The 20318-nt window shown below is 40.0% G+C and overlaps 1 protein-coding gene across 6 annotated transcripts in view; it reads left to right on the top strand.

Annotated features, from left to right (window-relative positions):
- The window catches only part of ARHGEF37 (Rho guanine nucleotide exchange factor 37), a 111655-nt gene that overhangs the window by 18679 nt on the left and 72658 nt on the right, over nucleotides 1-20318 (top strand). For all 6 annotated transcript variants that reach the window (XM_088133651.1, XM_088133652.1, XM_088133647.1 and 3 more), the window contains 4 exons: nucleotides 10245-10456; nucleotides 11120-11243; nucleotides 15621-15768; nucleotides 19747-19946. In XM_088133651.1, the coding sequence (XP_087989777.1) occupies nucleotides 10245-10456; nucleotides 11120-11243; nucleotides 15621-15768; nucleotides 19747-19946 (684 nt within the window). The remainder of the gene's footprint in view (nucleotides 1-10244; nucleotides 10457-11119; nucleotides 11244-15620; nucleotides 15769-19746; nucleotides 19947-20318) is intronic.

Here is a 20318-nt window from a genome sequence, read left to right as displayed (position 1 = left end):
TATGTTAATTATTATTCTTGCCTTATTTTTAACATTAATTTCATTTCCTGCTGTTTAACTAGGGAGTTTTTTTCACATCTGTTATTGGTGCAAGCGTAGTAGTGCTGCTGAAGCTCAGTCCCAATGCAGATTAACTCTCCAGCCAGCAGCTACTCCAGAAATGGGGACTGCCCTTCCTGCATTCCTCACTGAGTGCCTAGGAAAGGAGGAAATGCAGGGGTGTTTTGCCAGGATGCTCTGCTGACTCTACAGGGAGCCTTCAAATATGAGGCATTGTATACAGTACATTGTGCCTTTGCTCTCAGTAGTGCTTTTGCATATATATCGAGTTGGGTATTCAGGTAAAGGACATGAAAAAAGGGGAAGGACCACAGATGGAGCCCTAGGAGTTTCAAAGGCACAGGATAATTGAAATACCAACCCTTCCTCCCAAAATAACCTAATTAGGCAGCTGATGCTTGCATTGTCCACATCCTGCCTTAGCTGTTCAGGCCTTCCTTCTCTCTTCAGGTACAAACGGGCTGACAGTATGTAGGCGGAATGTAGCGCTATTTGCAAGAGAAGTCCTCAGCAGTAGCTTTTGCTGGAGACCCAGCATGAAATATAGAAGCAAATAGGTGGACATTTTAGTCATGGAAAACCTCTATATGAGCATTGCTCCCTTGGTTGTGATTTTATTTTATTTTTAAAGAGTCATTTTAATGATTTTATTGATTTATTTAATTTGATTTTTATGGCCTCCCACTTGAAATATTACTTGGGCAGCGAACAACAGTTAAAATAAGAATAAAAACAGCAACAAAAAACCCAAAACACATCATGCCAGAGGAAATGCACATATCCATAACCCCCTGAAAAATGGACTCGTAAACATCTTGGCCTAATGCCCATGGAAACAATCAAGTTTTTAATGCCTTATGGAGAGTCATCAGAGTCAGGGCCATCAAAATCCACAGGGCAGGCATGACAACAGAAAAGGCATATTTCTTTGGCTCCATCAGGTAACATTGCTTAATTGAGGGGACCAGAAGTGTGCCAACCCTATCAGATCTCATGGGACAGGCAAAAATAAAAGGAGACAGATGGATAACCCAATCCTGTGCCATGAAGGGCATTACAGGTGACAACCAGCATCTTGAATTACTGTATACCCGGAAACCTACTGGGAGCCAGTGTAGTTCATGAGGTAGTGTTATTGCATGAACCAAGACATACCCATAACTACACATGCCACTATATTTTGGACTAGCTGGATTAGCTGCAGTTTCTGAGTGGTGTAGAATGCATAGTAATAATTCAGAAGGGAGGTAACTGGAAGCCGAGCTGCTTGATCCAGGAATGTGTGCAATTGGTATACAAAATGTAATTGTGCAAAGGCTCTTCTAGCCATGTTTGCCCTTCAAGCATGAGCCAAGACTCTAGGAGGACCCCCAAGTTGTGCATCAGTTCCCTCTGGGATGGTACAGCCCTTTTCAGAACCAGTTGTCAAGCCCTGCGAGGCTGGCAAGAAACACTTGGGTTTCTGGAGATATTTCTTTCTTGCTAGTAAGATAATGTCACAGAATTTTGAAAGCTTATCAAAATAATTTTCTGGTACAAGTTGTACCCAGCGTAATTAAGACATGCGTCTCTTTCTCATACCCCTCACTTGGACTCAAGAATCTCTTCCGTAATGGTGCTGTTTCATCCTTTACCTGCCTTGCTCCTTTGTGTTCCCATGATCTGTTAGGCATTTGTTATGTGCAGCAAGAGTCAGCTCTTCAGCACTTTCTTAAAGGCAACCAAGATTGGGACTGTGTGGCTCTTGGAAGTAATGTTGTTCCAGAGGGCGGGTGGTATGACAGAGAAGGCATGCCTCCCAGATCCCATGACATGACATTGCTTTATAGATGGGACCTGACGCATGCCAGCTCTGTAGGATTTTCCTGGCTCTGTAAGATTTTCCTGACAACTGGGCAATAGGTAGTCCCACAAATATCCAGATCCTATGCCATTTAGGGCTTTATGGATGACAACTAGCATCTTGAATTATACCCAGAAGCCTACTGGTGACCAGTGCAGCACAGATAGTAGCAGTGTTAGACGGCATAGCGAGGCATAATGTAGCTTCTGAATAGTTTTCAAGGACAGCCCTGTGTAGAGCACATTGCCATAATCAACACACAATGTGACTAAGGCGTGAATGACCATGAATAGTGCCTCCCAATCCAGGAAGGGTTCAGTTGCATACCAGAAGAATCTGTGGAAAGGCCTTTCTGACCACTACTGCTACCTCTTCTTCAAGTAGGAGCTGTGAGTCCAGAAAGACCCTCACATTGCGCACTGGTTCTGAGGAAATGCAACCCCATCCAGAGTCAAGGTAGAGAAATATTCAGACTTGGATGGTCCTTGCACAGCCACTCTGTCTTGCCTGGGTTAAGCTTCAGATTGTTTTTCCCCATCCATATCCCAGCACCCTCTGGGCACTGTGATAGCACTTGGATAGTATCGCTTTGTTGGCCTGGGGTCAAGATTTACAGATGGGTACCATCAGCATATTGATGATATCCAGCCCTGTGAAGTTGGACGACTTTGCCCAGGAGTGTCACATCAATATAAAATTGGAAAGGAGAAAATGTTGAGCCTTGAGAAACTACACAACCTGGCCTTGGACATAATCTGTCCCCAGTGCAACCAGACACAAAGAAAAGAAGAAACCACTCCAATACCATGCCTTCCACTCCCAAATCCCATATATGGTTCAGAGGGATACCATGACTGATAGTATTTAAGGCCACTGAGAGATCAAGAAGATGCACAACCCCCATCCTGGCTCCTCCAGAAGTCAGCAACAAGCATAATCAATGCTGTCTCCATATTGTAGCCAGGGCTGAACTTAGACTGAAAAGGGTCTAGGTAATCTGCTTGAGTCAATCAAAACTAAGTCAGTCTGACGAGCACCAGATTGTTGTAGGATAAGATGAGCATGTGAAGGAAAGTAATCTGGTTGTCATGATTAGCAACACCTTTGGCACCTGCCAAGTTTCCTAACCATCTGAATTTAGTTCTTTTTTTTTTTTTAATCCTATCTTACATTCATTTAGTTGTTGGATAAAGACAGTGAACCCAACTGATTGTTTATTTTCTTCCATAAACTGAGGATGTAATATAGGTGATCCTCGCTTAATGATTGCCCTGTTTAGCAACCATTTGAGTTATGATGGTGTTGAAAAAGTAACTTATGAACAATCCTTGCACTTATGACAGTTGCAGCGTCCCCATGGTCATGTGACTGAGATTTGGGTGCTTTACAACAAATGGGTGTTTATGACCATTGGAGTGTCCCGTGGTCACGTGATCCTCATTTGCACGCTTCACAGCTGGCTTCCAGCAAGCAGGGTTAATGGAGAAGCCAGCAGTAAAATTGCAAGTCATAGTCATGTGATGTCTCGCTTAACAACCATGTTTCTTAGTGACAGAGTTGCCAGTCCCAATTGTAGTAGCTAATTGAGGACTACCTGTAATGTTCATTGCAATCGGTATCAAGTTTTTGCCAATAGCATGTGGATATCCTATCTCAAGTATTAGTTTAGAAATTTCAGATGAAGCCAATACAAATGGACTTTTCTTTTCTTTTTTTTCTTAGCAGAAAATAAGAAAATTTCTTACTAAGAAAAAAGTATGTGGATTACTTGAATAGTACTATGATTGGAGGGGAAAGAGAATAATTATTTGATTTTTTCCCCCCCAAGAAATTTTACAAGAACAACTACTGGGCTGCAGACCACCCTTTGGGAAATCAGAGATAAAGCCTTGAGGTATTCTATAAAAAAAATTAAATAAAATGGTGGATAACCACAGCTCAATGCTTTGTTTGGAAGGATCCCAACTTTCCTTGTAACTGAAGTGGAAGAAAGCAATCTGGGGGGCAGCAGAGAGGGGCACGGAGACATCTTGCATTCTACTTCCTGATGATATTAATGTAAAAAAAAAAAACTCTGTATCCAACCTTGCTGCAAAGATGTCTCCCCCCGCCCGCCCCCCATATAAGTGAGCATATATCACTTCTTCCTCCTTCTATGCTTGTCATCTGACAATAACAGGTCATGTATTTATTTGATAAAGTAGATTCGGGTCCAGGAAAATAAATGCCATCATAAATCACTCCTGAAAGTGACCCAAAACTTTTCTGTATTTCCTACTCATGGAAAGAGGCTGATCTGTGGCTTTTTTTTTTTTAATTTTTTTTGTTTCTTATGCAATGAAGGTCTGTATAGTTAGGTATGTTTATGTAAACAATTGAAATGAGGTCTTTGGCCCCATAACAAATTCTAGAGATATTTTTCCTCAGGGCCGCATACCTTGTGTCACAAATGAGTTCGGACATCATTTATTCTGTTCCAAGGACTTCAGAGGGGCTTAGTAAAGTTAGCTTAGTTTGACCCAAAAGACAATATAAGTATTTGCAAAAGAGTCCTCTCTTCCTTTTAATAGAGACCCATAGTCTCTGAGGAAGTACTTTTTAGTAAATCTACAACTTTTTAATCAATTTCAGGCAAGATGCCAAGATTTTCTATTATTTAGCCTCTTGAATTGATGGTGTTTAAAACAAATATCACATAATTAGCATTTCAGAAAAATAATTTCTGATTGCTGGGGTATGTTTGTTTTTAATTACTGATTTGTTTTGTATTTTAATCTTTTTCATTAGCCATCTTTCAATTCTTTTAAAATGTAAATATACTACAGGAAGTCCTCAGGTTACAATGGCAATTGGGACCAGAATTTCTGTCGCTCAGCGATGCAGTCATAAAACGTGATATCACATGACCACATCGCATAGCAACAGCAATCCTGGTGTTCCCATTTGCCATTGTAACCCCAGGACTGTGTGGGCTGTTAAGCAAGGATCTCACGTGACCGCAGTGTGGGAAGAGATGGGAGTCCCAGGCAAGCAGGCCAGCAGTTTGGAGCTACAAAGTGAGAGCTAAGGGCGTGCAGGTGCCACGGGCAGGGACTACAAAGCGGGGGCAGGTGGGTGTCATGTGCAGGTGCTACACAGCGTTGGTGGACAGGTACTGCCACCCAGTGCTACGGAGTACAGGTGGGCGGGTCTTGCAGGCCGGGGCTACGGAATGTGGGCAGGTGAAAAAGTGACGGGAGTAGGAGCAACTTGTAACCACCTGCTGGCTTCCCTCTTAAATTTGTGGGAAGCTGGCAGGGAAGGTCACAAATGAGGATCACGTGATGTTGCAACTATCATAATTGCAAGCTGCTTGCCAATCGCCTGAATTGCGATCACATGACATGCAGACGCTGCAAAAGCCCCAACTTCAAGGACCAGCCGTAAGTCCCCCTCGTCCAGCGCCACTGTAACTTTGAATGGTTGCTGAATGAATGGTCGTAACCCCAGGACTACCTGTATGAGGAACAGAACATGAAAAATGTAAAAAAAGAATAAGAGCAGTTAAAACATCTAAAATTGAAACTCCATTCGTAGAGAATATATATAGTTTAGGACTGAACTGTTGGTTTCTTAATGTTCTCTGAGTTTGGTGGTTTCCCTGCAGATGTTTCGTTACCAGGCTAGGAAACATCATCAGTGCCTGGGACAGTGGACATACAGTGATGATGTCACTTGGCATGGTAACAAAACATCTGCAGAAAAACAAGCAAGCTCAGAAAATATTAAGAACCCCCAAAACTGAAACTATACAGAAGAAAAACAGTTTTGCAGTTTATCTATATACGTTTGAAACCTTAAGAATGTTTCTGTCCAAAAAGCATTTGTATAAATAGATGTAATCTGTCAGCGATTGAATAAAACAATCTTTAACTTAAAGGTTTCTTTGATAGACTTTGTTGCTCCCTTAATTTTTCAAATCACTGCTGCCTCCACATTTCTGAGTATTACTGGTTCAAAAAAGAGTGTATTTTAGTTTTCCAATGTTATATAATAGTACTAACAAAATTGATGTGTTGGTGACCTGGGAAAAATGGAAAATAATGCTCTTTTAGAATTAATTATTCAAAACGGTTGTGTATTTTACTAATTTTCTCAAAAACGTCTAAACAAATGAGTAACTAAATGGGCATTTCTGCTGCCAGAAGTTGTAATATGTATCAAGTTCATTATAGTTTCTCCAACACAGTCTAGAAAGATTTTATTAAAACAATGCAATTTTAAGGAGGTACAATTCCTTCTATTTATTTATACTAAAAACCTGCTTATAAAATTACAATATTTATAGTGGCCCTAAGTTCTGTATGTTCATAGTGCATGTTATATTTACATGTAATAATTTGGACATATGAAACAAATCAGGATGGTGCAACCTTTTTCAATCCCAAATACCATTGTACTCTGTTATGCAACAGCTCAAACTACCACCAGCAGAAGTCAAAATTGCACAAGACTGCTTACATTTCACAAGTTTTAGTATTTTCAGATATGGTCCCTTCACATTTCCTGTGTGCAATTTTGCATATTGTCAGCATTTTATTTTACTTTACAGTGTAACTCTATAATGGGTTTTGTGAACTAGAAAAAACTGAGCCCAAATCTCTGCTCGATTAAATAGTTTACTAGATTTATTTCAGCCAATCGCTGTCTCTCAGACTAACGCATTTCATTAGATCATTCTGGGACAAAATTGATGGGGATAATAAGCATATAAGCTACTCTTTGATTTCTGAAAGAAGTATAAACATGGATTCTATAGTATATAATAGAAGCATATCCTTAAGGGTTAGAATATAACCTGAGCTTATGAAAGTACAAAGAACCTGAATTTGTCAGGTTTTACAACATTATCATTTATAAAAATATAAAATTATGTCAAGCAAGTGGCAACTTCTGTTTGGTCAGTCTGTGTGTAAATTATTGGAAAGTTTACCTCAACTTTTTGATTTAAGTGTACCTAAGTAAATTAAGAGCTACATTAAAAAAAATATTAATGTTAGTTTGATAATGCTCTATAAATGGTGAGTACTATATAGAATTATGCCCCCAAAATAAAACATTTTACAGTTCAACTGAATATTGCTGAGATTAAAAAAAAATCCATCAGTTAAAATAGTTTGAAAGGTTATCTCACCATTCCAGGCAAACAACAATATCTTTTCCTCTTTATTGATTTTAAAATGATGTTTTCATCCAAGGTCATAGAGCTGTCATTTAGAGCAAGATGTCTCAAAGTGCTTTAGAAACGTCACTGAGAAGTGTTATGTGCCCTCAACCATGGTCAGCTTTCCCATATTTTAATGGCAGTTTTATCACTTTTAATTCTAGGCTTAACCTTTATGTTGATGATGAGGATGATAATCACTATGTAGAGCTGTGAATGATGTCATGGCTGGAACAAGCAATGAACTCTCCTTAAAATTAAAATCAAGACCTGTGAGATCTTAAGGTGGCTTCATTGCTGATTGAATCTCGTGTGTGTGTGTGTGTGTGTATGAATGTAGGGGTTTTTTTTTTACTTTTTAAAATATGATTGTGCTTGACATGTTTATTGTTTTTGTGCCACCCAGAGTCACTTCTTGTGAGATGAGTGGTCATATAAATTTGATAAATAAATAAATAAAATGTAAAAGCCTCTTTCACATCAGTATGTGAAAGGACTTCTCTTTGAATGAAAGGAAGCTGGGGTCATGAAGAAAAGTCACTGGGGGTGAAGGAGATTCTTGATCTTTTTTTCTTCAAAACATATTTTTGCTCAAAAGTATCTTCTTCCTTCTTGACTGCAAGATCTCAGGTTTTCTTTTGCTGTGCTTTGCACCAAGGAAAACTGGAGTGATTCTGAACAGGAAAATAGTCCAAAGGGAAGGTGTTTAGATGCATCCGTTTCCTCCTGGCTTGAAATTCAGCCTCCTATGATTTATTTCATTTTTTTTAAAAGTAGCAAGTTACAAATGTATGCATCACTTCATTTGCTCCTCAGTAAGCCTCACTATCCTATTTCATGGCTCTGAGAACTATCATTTATTTATCATAACTTCTGGCCTTTTAAGAAGGGCAGTTCTGGAACTGTGTAGTAGAAAAGGGGGAAGCAAGTGAATGAGTAAATCCCCAAATGAGATGTAAATGAGAACATAGCCTCTATAGTGTTGTTCATATACAAGATAACCTAAAATATATAGAGAAAATTTAAATAATGCACAATAACCATACATATGTAGATTACAAATTAACAATGTATAGAGTGTAGAATGATATAACTGAATAGAACAAACATTTATAAACTAAAAATCTTGGGTGTTTGTTTTATCTGTTCTACGAGATCCCTTCTAATTTTAGGGCAAAGAGAAATTGAATGTGAGTGAAAGTGTCAGGCAGGGCATGAGAACAGCTCTACTAATGGCAAGGACCTCTGTGTCCTGTACATCTGGTGGAGAGTTACTTCATTCTGTAGTCAAGAAACATATGTTGAAGGAAGAGATATTTTCACATCTCTATAACATCTCCCTACCTCCCACCCCCACTAATAATAAATAGGGGCATTTTCTGAGAGTCCCAAGCAGCTATTTAGAACTGAATTCAAGCTTCCATTTCCTAGCAACTGATTAAGAACAATTAGGGTTTTTCAAACGATGGGTCACCACCCAGAGTCTATTAGAGTGGGTAGGTATAACAAATTCAATAAATTAAACAGCATCATTAAGTTAGGTAGTAAAATTTTGCAAGAAATATGAAATAAAGGGATGGAACTTCCTATTTTTAACAAGTCAAAATGTTAGTGTTTTAAATAATGTAAAATATGCATCTTTTGATCTTAAGATGAGAATACTTCAGCATTTTTCATGCTTATTGGAACATTCCAAAAGATGTTTAGCAAGAATTGGATATCAACTTCAGCATCTTGGAAATTTAATGCTAATGAGTGTGTGTTGATGTGCACAAAATGGACTATACAGTAATTCCATTTTCTTCTAATATTCTTCAGTATGTTAATGTAGTGTTCAAAATAAAAATAAGGTTTAATGATGTTAGTGGGAAATTGAAGTATATAACAAAAATTTAGAATCTATAAATCAGTAAAGAATTCTGGTTTCAGTGGGAACTGAGGTAGCTAAAATCTTGAATTATTTTGATGTAATAATTAATCAGGTTATTATTTTGATGTAATGATTCATCAGGTCTGAATATATGTGTTCACTCCTTCCTACAAATTGGCTTTCTATCAACACAGTGTAAACGCTGACCAACAGAATTCTGTGTGATCAGGATTTAACTTGCTATTTGAAAATCCCTTTACCAATTGATGAGCCAGTGTTCAGCCATGTTGTATTTTATATTTTGTACATTTTTAATAATTTCTATCCATCTTAATACTTTGTATAACCTCCCTATCTTTTGAGAGAAAGCACAGGTCACTTGCAGGTCGTCCACCCAGCTGAGTTGGTAGACTAGAAATGACATTTACAAGTATTGCTTCCTGATGCCTACAAAGATTTCACAAAGACCTGACCATTTTGCTGATGACCAGCACTGCTGGTCTTGCCTTGTTTACTGGGAGGAAACAATTGTTACATTGCCCTAGCATCCGCATCTGAATGAGCGACCCCACTTTGACAGGGTGCAAGCGCTCATTTGCCTCCTGTTTACCATAGACTTGATTGTTTTGCAAACAGTGGCCATTTTCAGTCCTGCCTGGTTTTGCTGATTTACTTTGCAGATCCTGATTGTTTTATTGATGGAAAATCTTACCCATCTCATTTTGCAGTATAATAAAAAATACCACTTGTTTTGTTCCACTACTTTTTGTTTCTAATAAGAAACACTCCCACTGTGACGCATTCCCAGAAGGCCAAATAAGGGATTTTCTGTGCCCACCTAGAGTAGATGGGATTAATGATCAGAAGACCAAATAAGGAATTTCCTGTGCCCGCCTAGAGTGGGCAGGACTGATGATGTGTACCAATGAGATTTTACCATTTCCCTGTGTGCTAATCTATAAATTATGCTGCTGAAGACAAGCACATGTGCTTACTTTGCGAAACTATTCCCAAGCGTCTTTCTTCCGTATGGAATAAACTTTGAAAAGATATCTATGTCCTGTGTGTTCTGATTGGGTGTGGTTGGACAACACAATGATATTTAATAATATTTACAATTGATAAGCTTTATATGTTAGCTATCTCCTTATATTTTAAAAATGTGATAATAAACAAAAGGAAATATTCCCATTAAAATATAGACTAAGAATTGACCTGAGCATTGCTCACATGAGCAACGATTGAAACTCCTCATTCTGCCTTTGCAGCTCCTAATATGGCAAATGACAGCACTGAAGAACTGCCATCCAAGGAGACATCAGAGGATGAGGAACATATCTATGAGACTGTGTTATGTCTTGACAAAGCAGAGCCAAACCACCAAATGGCTGTGGATGAGCTCATCACTACAGAGGCTAACTATGTACATAACCTGCAGCTCTGCATTTTTGATATCCATGATCATCTCCAGAAAAAGCAGGTGAGAATAAGAGAGATGAACTGTAATCCTCAGCACTTGAATTATGATCGAATTGTTTAAAATCTGCAACAAGGAATCCTGTTTTGTATAAATAGCAATACCTTTAAGGAATTAAGAAAGCTATGCAAATAAGCATTAATGGCTTGTCCCAAAATTGAGACCTTAAGGTAGACTGAGCCATTAAATAAGTGGTAAGAAATATGTGTATAGAGAGAGAATTCTTGCAATAGGAGGTACTATGGAAATTACTGTATGTTTAAGGTAGGGGAAACAGAATATATTAGCTGTTACTGTACTCTTTACCAAGTAAAATTGGTCAACCCTTGGCTGTTCAGAAGTATGGCTTGAAGTGACCACTGGATCCTATTGTGAAAAGTTTCTTCTAGCTATACAGCAGTTGCATTCTGTACATTCATTCTTCAACAATGTACTCTCAACTTCTGCACCTGCAGAATCCATAGACCAGTAAAGCAGCATAATAGAGTTGCTTACAAAATACAAAGGGATTTATCAGAAGGCAGAACCTATAGATGTTTGATGGATACAGTTTCAGAAGCAATATTGGGATAGAAATATTTTTAAAAGATAACTTTTTTATCTTGTAGAATAGGAGCATATGCTAATTGTGAGAAGAAACTGAAGTATTGTACTATTCTATTTCAGCTGCCTGAAATTGACCTGGAAGGATTGTTCTCTAATATAGATGATGTCCTGCACGTTTCCAAATGTTTGTTGAAAGGACTTGAAGATTCTGTGAACCAGGAACATGAGCAACTTTTTCATATCAGTAAGTAGGATCCATGATGATATATCTAGTACATAACTTTTAAATATTGTTGTTATTAAAGCAACAGTATACATTCTATTATAATAACAGGAGTTCTTTGATAACAATGATACAAGTGCTATGAGGCAGTGTCAGATTGCCTAATGTCTTAAAATCTGGGAACTGCATTCAAGATTACCTTTTCAAGAGCTGAAAGATCTAAGTGTCATTTTGTTGTTGTTGTTTAGTCGTTAAGTCGTGTCCGACTCTTCGTGACCCCATGAACCATATTGCGCCAGGCCTTCCTGTCCTTCACTGCCTCCCTGAGTTTGGTCAGTTTCATGCTCATTGCTTCAGTGATACTATCTAACCATCTCATCCTCTGCCGTCCTCTTCTCCTTTTGCCTTCAATCTTTCCCAGCATCAGGGTCTTCTCCAAAGAGATCTCTCTTCGCATTAGGTGGCCAAAATATCTGAGCTTGAGCTTCATTATCGATCCTTCCAATGAGCAATCAGGGTTGATTTCCTTTAAGATTGACTGGTTTGACCTCCTAGCAGTCCAGGGAACTCTTAAGAGTCTTCTCCAGCACCACAGTTCAAAGGCATCAATTCTTCGGCGCTCGGCCTTTTTTATGGTCCAGCTCTCACAGCCATACATTACTACTGGAAAAACCATAGCTTTGACTATGCGGATCTTTGTCGGCAAGGTGACGTCTCTGCTTTTTAATATGCTATCTAGGCTTGCCATAGCTTTCCTCCCAAGGAGCAAGCGTCTTTTAATTTCATGGCTGCAGTCTCCATCTGCGGTGATCTTGGAGCCCAAATAAATGAAGTCTGTTACTGCTTCCATTTCTACCCCTTCTATTTGCCAGGAATTGATGGGTCCAGATGCCATGATCTTAGTTTTTTTAATGTTGAGTTTCAAGCCAGCTTTTGCACTCTCCTCTTTCACCCTCATCAAGAGGCTCTTTAGTTCTTCTTCACTTTCTGCCATTAGGGTGGTATCGTCCGCATATCTGAGGTTGTTGATGATTCTCCCTGCAATCTTAATTCCGGCTTGTGATTCTTCCAGCCTGGCATTTCTCATGATGTACTCTGCATATAGGTTAAATAAGCAGGGTGACAGTATACAGCCTTGTCGTACACCTTTCCCTATTTTGAACCAATCGGTTGTTCCATGACCGGTTCTAACTGTTGCTTCTTGGCCCGCATACAGATTTCTCAGGAGACAGGTAAGGTGGTCTGGTATTCCCATCTCTTTAAGAATTTGCCACAGTTTGTTGTGATCCACACAATCAAAGGCTTTTGCATAGTCAATGAAGCAGAAGTAGATTTTTTCTGGAACTCTCGTGCTTTCTCCATGATCCAGCGAATGTTGGCGATTTGATCTCTAGTTCCTCTGCCTCTTCGAAACCCAGCTTGTACATCCGGTAGTTCTCGGTTCATATATTGCTGAAGCCTAGCTTGTAGGATTTTGAGCATAACCTTGCTAGCATGTGAAATGAGTGCAATTGTGCAATAGTTTGAGCATTCTTTGGCGTTGCCCTTCTTTGGAATTGGAACGTAAACTGACCTTTTCCAATCCCGTGGCCACTGTTGCGTTTTCCAAACTTGCTGGCATATTGAGTGCAGCACTTTAACACCATCATCTTTTAGTATTTTAAATAACTCAGCTGGAATACTGTCATCTCCACTAGCTTTGTTGTTAGCAATGCTTCCTAAGGCCCACTTGACTTCACTCTCTAGGATGTCTGGCTCAAGGTCAGTGATCACACCAGCGTGGACATCAGGGACATTAAGATCTTTCTTGTATAGTTCTTCTGTGTATTCTTGCCACCTCTTCTTAATCTCTTCTGCTTCTGTTAGGTCCCTGCCTTTTTTGTCCTTTATCATGCCCATCTTTGCACTAAACGTTCCTTTCATATCTCCAATTTTCTTGAAGAGATCTCTAGTCTTCCCCATTCTATTGTTTTCCTCAATTTCTTTGCATTGTTCATTTAAGAAGGCCTTCTTATCTCTCCTGGCTATTCTCTGGAAATCTGCATTCAGTTGCTTATATCTTTCCCTTTCACCCTTGCTTTTCGCATTCCTTCTTTCCACAGCTATTTGTAAAGCCTCATCAGACAGCCATTTTGCTTTCTTGCATTTCTTTTTCTTTGGGATGGTTTTAGTTGCTGCCTCCTGTACAATGTTACGGACCTCCGTCCATAGTTCTTCAGGCACTCTGTCTACCAAATCTAATCCTCTAAATCTATTCATCACCTTCACTGTGTACTCACAAGGAATATGATCTAAGTCATACCTGAGTGGTCTAGTGGTTTTCCCTACATTCTTCAATTTAAGCCTAAATTTTGCAGTAAGAAGCTCATGATCTGAGCCACAGTCAGCTCCTGGTCTTGTTTTTGCTGTCTGTATAGAGCTTCTCCATCTTTGGCTGCAAAGTATATAATCAATCTGGTTTCGGTATTGACCATCTGGTGATGTCCATGTGTAGAGTCGTCTCTTGTGTTGTTGGAAAAGAGTGTTTGCTATGACTAGCTTGTTCTCTTGACAGAACTCTATTAGCCTTTGCCCTGCTTCATTTTGTACTCCAAGGCCAAATTTGCCTGTTATTCCGATTACTCCTTGACTTCCTACTTTAGCATTCCAATCCCCTATGATGAAAAGGACATCTTTTTGGTGCTAGTTCTAGAAGGTGTTGTAGGTCTTCATAGAAGCGGTCAACTTCAGCTTCTTCAGCATCAGTGGTTGGGGCATAGACTTGGATGACTGTGATATTGAATGGTTTGCCTTGGATACGCACTGAGATCATTCTGTCGTTTTTGAGGTTGTACCCCATTACTGCCTTTCCCACTCTCTTATTGACTATGAGTGCAACTCCATTTCTTCTAAGGGTTTCTTGCCCACAGTAGTAGATATAATGGTCACCCGAATTAAATTCACCCATTCCCGTCCATTTCAGTTCGCTGATTCCCAAGATGTCGACGTTCAATCTTGTCATCTCATGTTTGACCACATCCAGCTTGCCTTGGTTCATAGATCTTACATTCCAGGTACCTATACAATATTGTTCTTTACAGCATCGGACCTTCTTTTCGCTTCCAGATACATCCACAGCTGAACGTCCTTTCGGCTTTGGCCCAGCCGCTTCACTCTTTCTGGAGCTACTTGGAAATGCCCTCCGCTCTTCCCCAGTAGCATATTGGACACCTTCCGACCTGAGGGGCTCATCTTCCGGCATCATATCTTTTAGCCTTTTAACATTGTCCATGGGGTTTTCTTGGCAAGGATACTGGAGTGGGTTGCCATTTCCTTCTCCAGTGGACCACATTTTGTCAGAACTCTCTGTCATGACCTGTCCGTCTTGGGTGGCCCTGCACGGTATAGCTCATGGCTTCACTGAGTTACGCAAGCCCCTTCGCCACGACAAGGCAGTGATCCATGAAGGGGAAGTGTCATTTAGCTTGATGTTAATCAGCTATTCCTGTGATTCCAGAATTGCTTTTACTATTTGTAGCAGAAGAAAATAGTTATTTTGAACATTGTCCAACAGCAAAGTTATTTAAAGGTCATACACCAAATTATAGATTAAAGAGAGATGATAAGAAGATTAATCTCCAAAACAGTAAAATGCTGTTGTGTATGCTACATAAATGGAATCCAATATGGTTTTTTCCTAGATATATCTTTAATTTTTGAGTCCAGGTTTGGGGATTGCACAGTGTGAGTCATACAAGAGGATATCTAGGAAGTCATCTGTGAATAATCTTCAAGCACTGCAGAGAATACTGTGGAGAAAGAAAGGGAAGAATGCTAGAGAAGCTGATGAAAAGATAGGGTGGCTAAGGAAAGGGGGTGGGGTAATATAAGCAGAGGATCTTAAGAAAAACAAGGGTCCAAGGAAACAATGGGTGGTAAGAGAAAGTAGATAAAGAAGGAGGCAGTGTAAAGTAAGACTGATGTAGTCTTTCATATGAGGCCTAGTGATGAGAAGAGCTTTGCACTGTTGACAGGAAAGTAAGGAGCAGGCAAAGAAGGAATCCAAGGGAGAGTAGAGTTGTTATCCCAGCTTTTGAGGACTCTGCCTGCTGTGTTCAATTGTCACTTTTGAAGTGTGAATTGATATCCTTGAGAGGTATGGCAAGTTCAAGGACCTGGGGTTGATGGTGAAAAGATTCATAATTTCATAATTAGCCAGCTATACTTTAGATGTATAGTCTTGTTATCAGCCTGAAAAGTTATTCCTGTATATATATACTTACACATATGTGCATGCATATACTCATACCTACATACAATTGAGACTAACTGATGAGAGCAATTTGATGCATTGAGACTTTTCAAGATATATGTCTTGGGAATCTCCATTCTAACTGTTCTATAATTTTGTTATGGTAGGCACCTTATTCCAAGAGCTCAAAGCAGAAATGGAGAATGTCTATAAGATTTATTGTGGAGACTATGACCAAGCTCTTCTACTGTTGGATATTTATAATAAGGAGCCAAGATTACAAAAAGAAATTATAGACACCTTGACTACCACTGTGTAAGTATACTTTTTGATGGTGGCAACCATACAACCCAGATTTCTAGCATGTTAACCTTTTTACTTTTCAAGAAGCTAGAAGCTATTTTAAAAACAATTTTAACATTAATATGATTGCCTCAATTTAATTTTATTTTTAAATTAAACAAGAGGTGTAAATACATAACTGTTCAATATAGTGAACTGTTTGGGTGAATGCACTGAATTGCGCATTTTGCACTATAGACTGAATACATGCAGTGAGTTGTTGATTACAAAATATGAACAGTTTGGTACCTAATACACATTATACAGCTTAATCTTGTTCTTGACTTATGTATAAATTTGCTTAATAAATATTCTTAGATAACTCTAGGTTTTATCCAGAGAGATATTTGTCCTTAGTTGCACATAGATAGTAGATGTACCTTCTGCTGTTTAATACCACATTTCCCTGTCCTGATGCTTCCCCGATTTATTGGAAGTAGAATTTCCTGGCCAACATGGCCTGTGGCTGTGTTTGCTAGTCAGTCCCAACTTGGCTAGAATGGGGAACCAAATGGGGAAGACTAATTTAATAGTTAAATTAACAGTTTTACTGGTAACTGGTTTTTAAAGGTATGTTTTTCTAAAGCACTCTAGATTGGGCAGTTTAAACTGCTAATAGACATATATAAATGTATATGCATTGTAAAAATGCAGGGATAGAAGTAAATGAGTAACTGATTACTTGCCCTTAGCAATGCATATTCATTTTTAAAAAAATCTCTGTTACTGTTAACTGGGACAGAGATGATGGTTCATCCAAATGTGAGAAGAATTGAGCCAGAATGAATTTCTTCTCTTTGGATTATTCTTTAGGATGAGGGAGGGAGGGAGGGAGGGAGGAGGGAAGGAAGGAAGGAAGGAAGGAAGGAAGGAAGGAAGGAAGGAAGGAAGGAAGGAAGGAAGGAAGGAAGGAAGGAAGGAAGGAAGGAAGGAAGGAAGGAAGGAAAGGAAGGAAGGAAGGAAGGAAGGAAGGAAGGAAGGAAGGAAGGAAGGAAGGAAGGAAGGAAGGAAGGAAGGAAGGAAGGAAGGAAGGAAGACTATCCACTACTTTGATGTGGTTGAAAAAGGACAGTATTGGCTCGCTGATTCCATTACAGGCACTGGTTCTCAGTCTCTCCTATTTCCTTTTTCCACATGTGAGAGAAGACTCAGTCTCAGAGTGAATTTATTAGCTAAACAAACATAGCCCTGGGTTTAATGAGGGAACCACATCTGTCAGTGGTAGGCAGCATTTGTGCCCTTTGGGTCACTCCATCCCTTCAGTTTGCTGAGACAGTTACCTGAGTAGGTGAGCATAGCTGTGAGAAGTGACAGCTCTCTTTCCAAATGACTCTCAATCCACATCCAAGCCAGAGGGTGTAAATCTGCCAATGTTCACACAGATCAGTAGTATATGGAGCAAATCAGCTAAAGCCAGTTGTGTCTAGTTTTGAACACAGAGGCCTTTTGCTAAAAATAAGTCATGGATATATGCAGAGGGCCAACTGGATCTGCAAATATGAGCTATGCTTCATCTTTCCACTGGATTTTTATTGGATTGAATTGATTTCCAGCAACTGGGATGCTCCATGAATTCATGGCAAGATTCAAAGCTTTAACCCATGCCCTTGTCCTTCACAGAATTCAGTGCCATCAGATAGGATGGTCATTAGGCCAAATGGGTTTTTAAAGGGATTAAATAAAGCTGTTTGGTATGCTTCTTGGTGGACAGCTTGTTGGGCTACTAATAAAAAGGCATTGTGCAAACTACACCACCTTTCTTTCTTTAGTGGGTTTTTTCCCAGGGAAGATGCCATGAAAAAATGGTATCTGGTAAAATTCTGTGAGCAAAACAAAGTTAATGAATATTAAAAGCCATGTTTGGAGACAGTTTTGTGGTGAATCATTACATTACATTGAATCATTACATTCAGAGGCAGCGTATCACAGAGTACCAGCTGCTGAGGACTCACCTGTTGATAAGCTTTCTAGAGGCCTTGTCAGCCATTTTTGAAACAGGATGCTGATATAGAGGGGCTCAGCTTACACATTTCTTTTCCCTACGCCTACCACCTAGAGCCCAGTGGCGCAGAGAACCTCATTCAATGGCTGGTGTGGGTCTTCCGGGCTGTGTGGCCATGTTCTGGAAGTTTTGTTTCCTAACGTTTTGCCAGCATCTGTGACCGGCATCTTCAGAATGCAGGAGCACAGACAGGAGCAGTTCTCTCTGTGCCCAGGATGATGTGACCCTTCTGTGGGTATTTATAGAGATCTGGGGGGAGGGGGGGAAGGGGGATTGGGGAGATGGGGGGTTGGGTTACTGAGTGGCTGCTTGTTTTGGTGTCAGAATCTATGTGTATCTTCCTGGGGATTAGGCAGGGTTTTTTCTTCTTGTTAACGAGGGGCTGCTGGGGCTGCTGGGGCTGCTGGGGCTGATTAGCAAGTTCATTGTGTGAACTGTTCACATGTACTGGTGGTTGAGCTGAGTTTGTTGACCTTTTGCAGGCTGTATTTTTCAGGATTGGTAGCCAGGTTTTGTTGATTTTTAGACTCTCCTCTTTTTTATTGAAACTGTGCTGATGTTTGTGAATCTCAATGGCTTCCTGGTATAGCCTAGTATAGTGGCTGTTGGTGTTGTCCAGTATCTCTGTGTTTTCAAATAGGATTTTGTGTCCAGTGTGCTTGAGAGCATGTTCAGCTACTGCAGATTTTTCTGGTTGCTGTAGTCTGCAGTATCTTTCGTGTTCTTTTATCCTGGTATGGATGCTGCGTTTTGTGGTCCCGCCCCCCTCAGATCTCTATAAATACCCACAAAAGGGCCACATCACCCTGGGCACAGAGAGAACTGCTCCTGTCTGTGCTCCTGCTCTCTGAAGGTGCTGGTCACAGATGCTGGCGAAACGTTAGGAAACAAAACTTCAAGAACACGGCCACACAGCCCGGAAGACCCACACCAGCCATCGTATGCCGGCCGTGAAAGCCTTCGACAATACAAAACCTCATTCAAACTTAACAGAGCAGCAGAAATAGCAGCAGCAGGAATCCTCCTGTCAGGCCTGCACTGTTAATCATGGTTAATGTGTATACCTCAAACATGATGGTGGATTGCCCATGTTCCAGGCAATGATATGGTCACCGTGCACCATTGGGCTTTAAAGATTGAATGCCCTAGCTTTATTTGAAATCAAGCAAAATAATCTGAGGTTGATTCTCAGATGGATATCTGAGATACTTGGAATATTATGAAGTGAGGGAGGCTATTGTATTTTGTTCAAGGATTTTGTTTTGTTTTTTTTGCAGGCTCAAACAAAAAACAGTCATTTTGGTGTAGTGGGTAAGATGCTCGACTAGAAACTGGGAGGCTGGGATCTCCAGTCCTCCTTTAGGCAAGGAAGGCGATTGGATGACTGCGCTGGTCACTCTCTCTCAGCCCAACCCACCTCACCAGGTTGGGGGGAAGGAGTATTATGTACACTGTCTTGAGCTGTACAAAATAAAGATGGATGTAAAACAAACAAACAAACAAATGCAGATGTAAAATACAGATCCTGCCTGTCTGTTAAATACACATTAAATGTTCAGCTCCCCAGTTGGGGAGAGCTGGAACATTCTAAAGCCTCTTTACATCCTGTTATTTGTTAATTTATTTATGAGATTTAGAGGACACTCATTGCAAAATTACTCTGGGTGGCTTACATAAAATGAGAACAAGAAAGAAAACAAGAAAAATCAGCAAGAAAATCCCTGCATCCAGACAAACCCATTGCCTTTAAACAAAAACATCACCTACAGAGTTCCACAAATACTTCTGAAATATCATCAGGATGGGAGGGGGGGTGACATGGATCTCTGGGGGGATCTTGTTCCAGAGAGCAGGCACCAAAGTATGCTTCCTGGGCCCAAGAGATAGCATTGCTTGATTGAAGGGAGCCAAAATGCACTGACTGACATTCTTATGCATTTCTTGATCAGGCCTCACACTGGTGCTTCGGACCTGAGCTTCTTCCTGGTAATGCCAGTGCAACGGATCACAAAGTACCCACTGCTGCTGCAGAAGATTTTGGAAAACACTTCAGACACTGACAGTGCCTATGGAGCCCTTCAGGCTGCCACCAAAGCTATGATAGATGTCAATACCAATATCAATGAGTACAAAGGGCAGAAGGAAGTAGGTAAGGGAAGGTGATCTTCTCTGGGCTATGTCTATTGCAAAATGCCAGCAACTTCCAACAACCCTCAATCCCTACAAGGATTTGTCTGAGAATTGTAATCCAGTATATCTGGAGTGGGTCAAATGGGACAGACTGTATGGAATTCTTGCTGTATTTTTGCAAGACGTTGTGATCTAATTTCTTTGAGTTGACCTAGGGATATTGGAAGTTTAATAATGGCAAACAAAAACAAAAGGAAAGCACTTTTTAAAAATGTGATTCTAGCATCAATTCTGCCTCTGAACTGCAAGTGGTTTCCTGCGTCAGCATTTGCAATGTAGGAAATTAATCAGCTATAACTCACTTATAGGTCTGGGTCTAAAGCACGATGGG

Source organism: Python bivittatus, unplaced genomic scaffold (assembly GCF_059951505.1).
Source record: "Python bivittatus isolate LINGU-HERP-01145 unplaced genomic scaffold, Pbiv_v1 ctg000080_np1212, whole genome shotgun sequence".
Classification (NCBI taxonomy): Eukaryota; Metazoa; Chordata; class Lepidosauria; order Squamata; family Pythonidae; genus Python; species Python bivittatus.
Note: the sequence above shows the minus strand (reverse complement) of the source record. Positions and strands in the feature narration are given on the sequence as shown.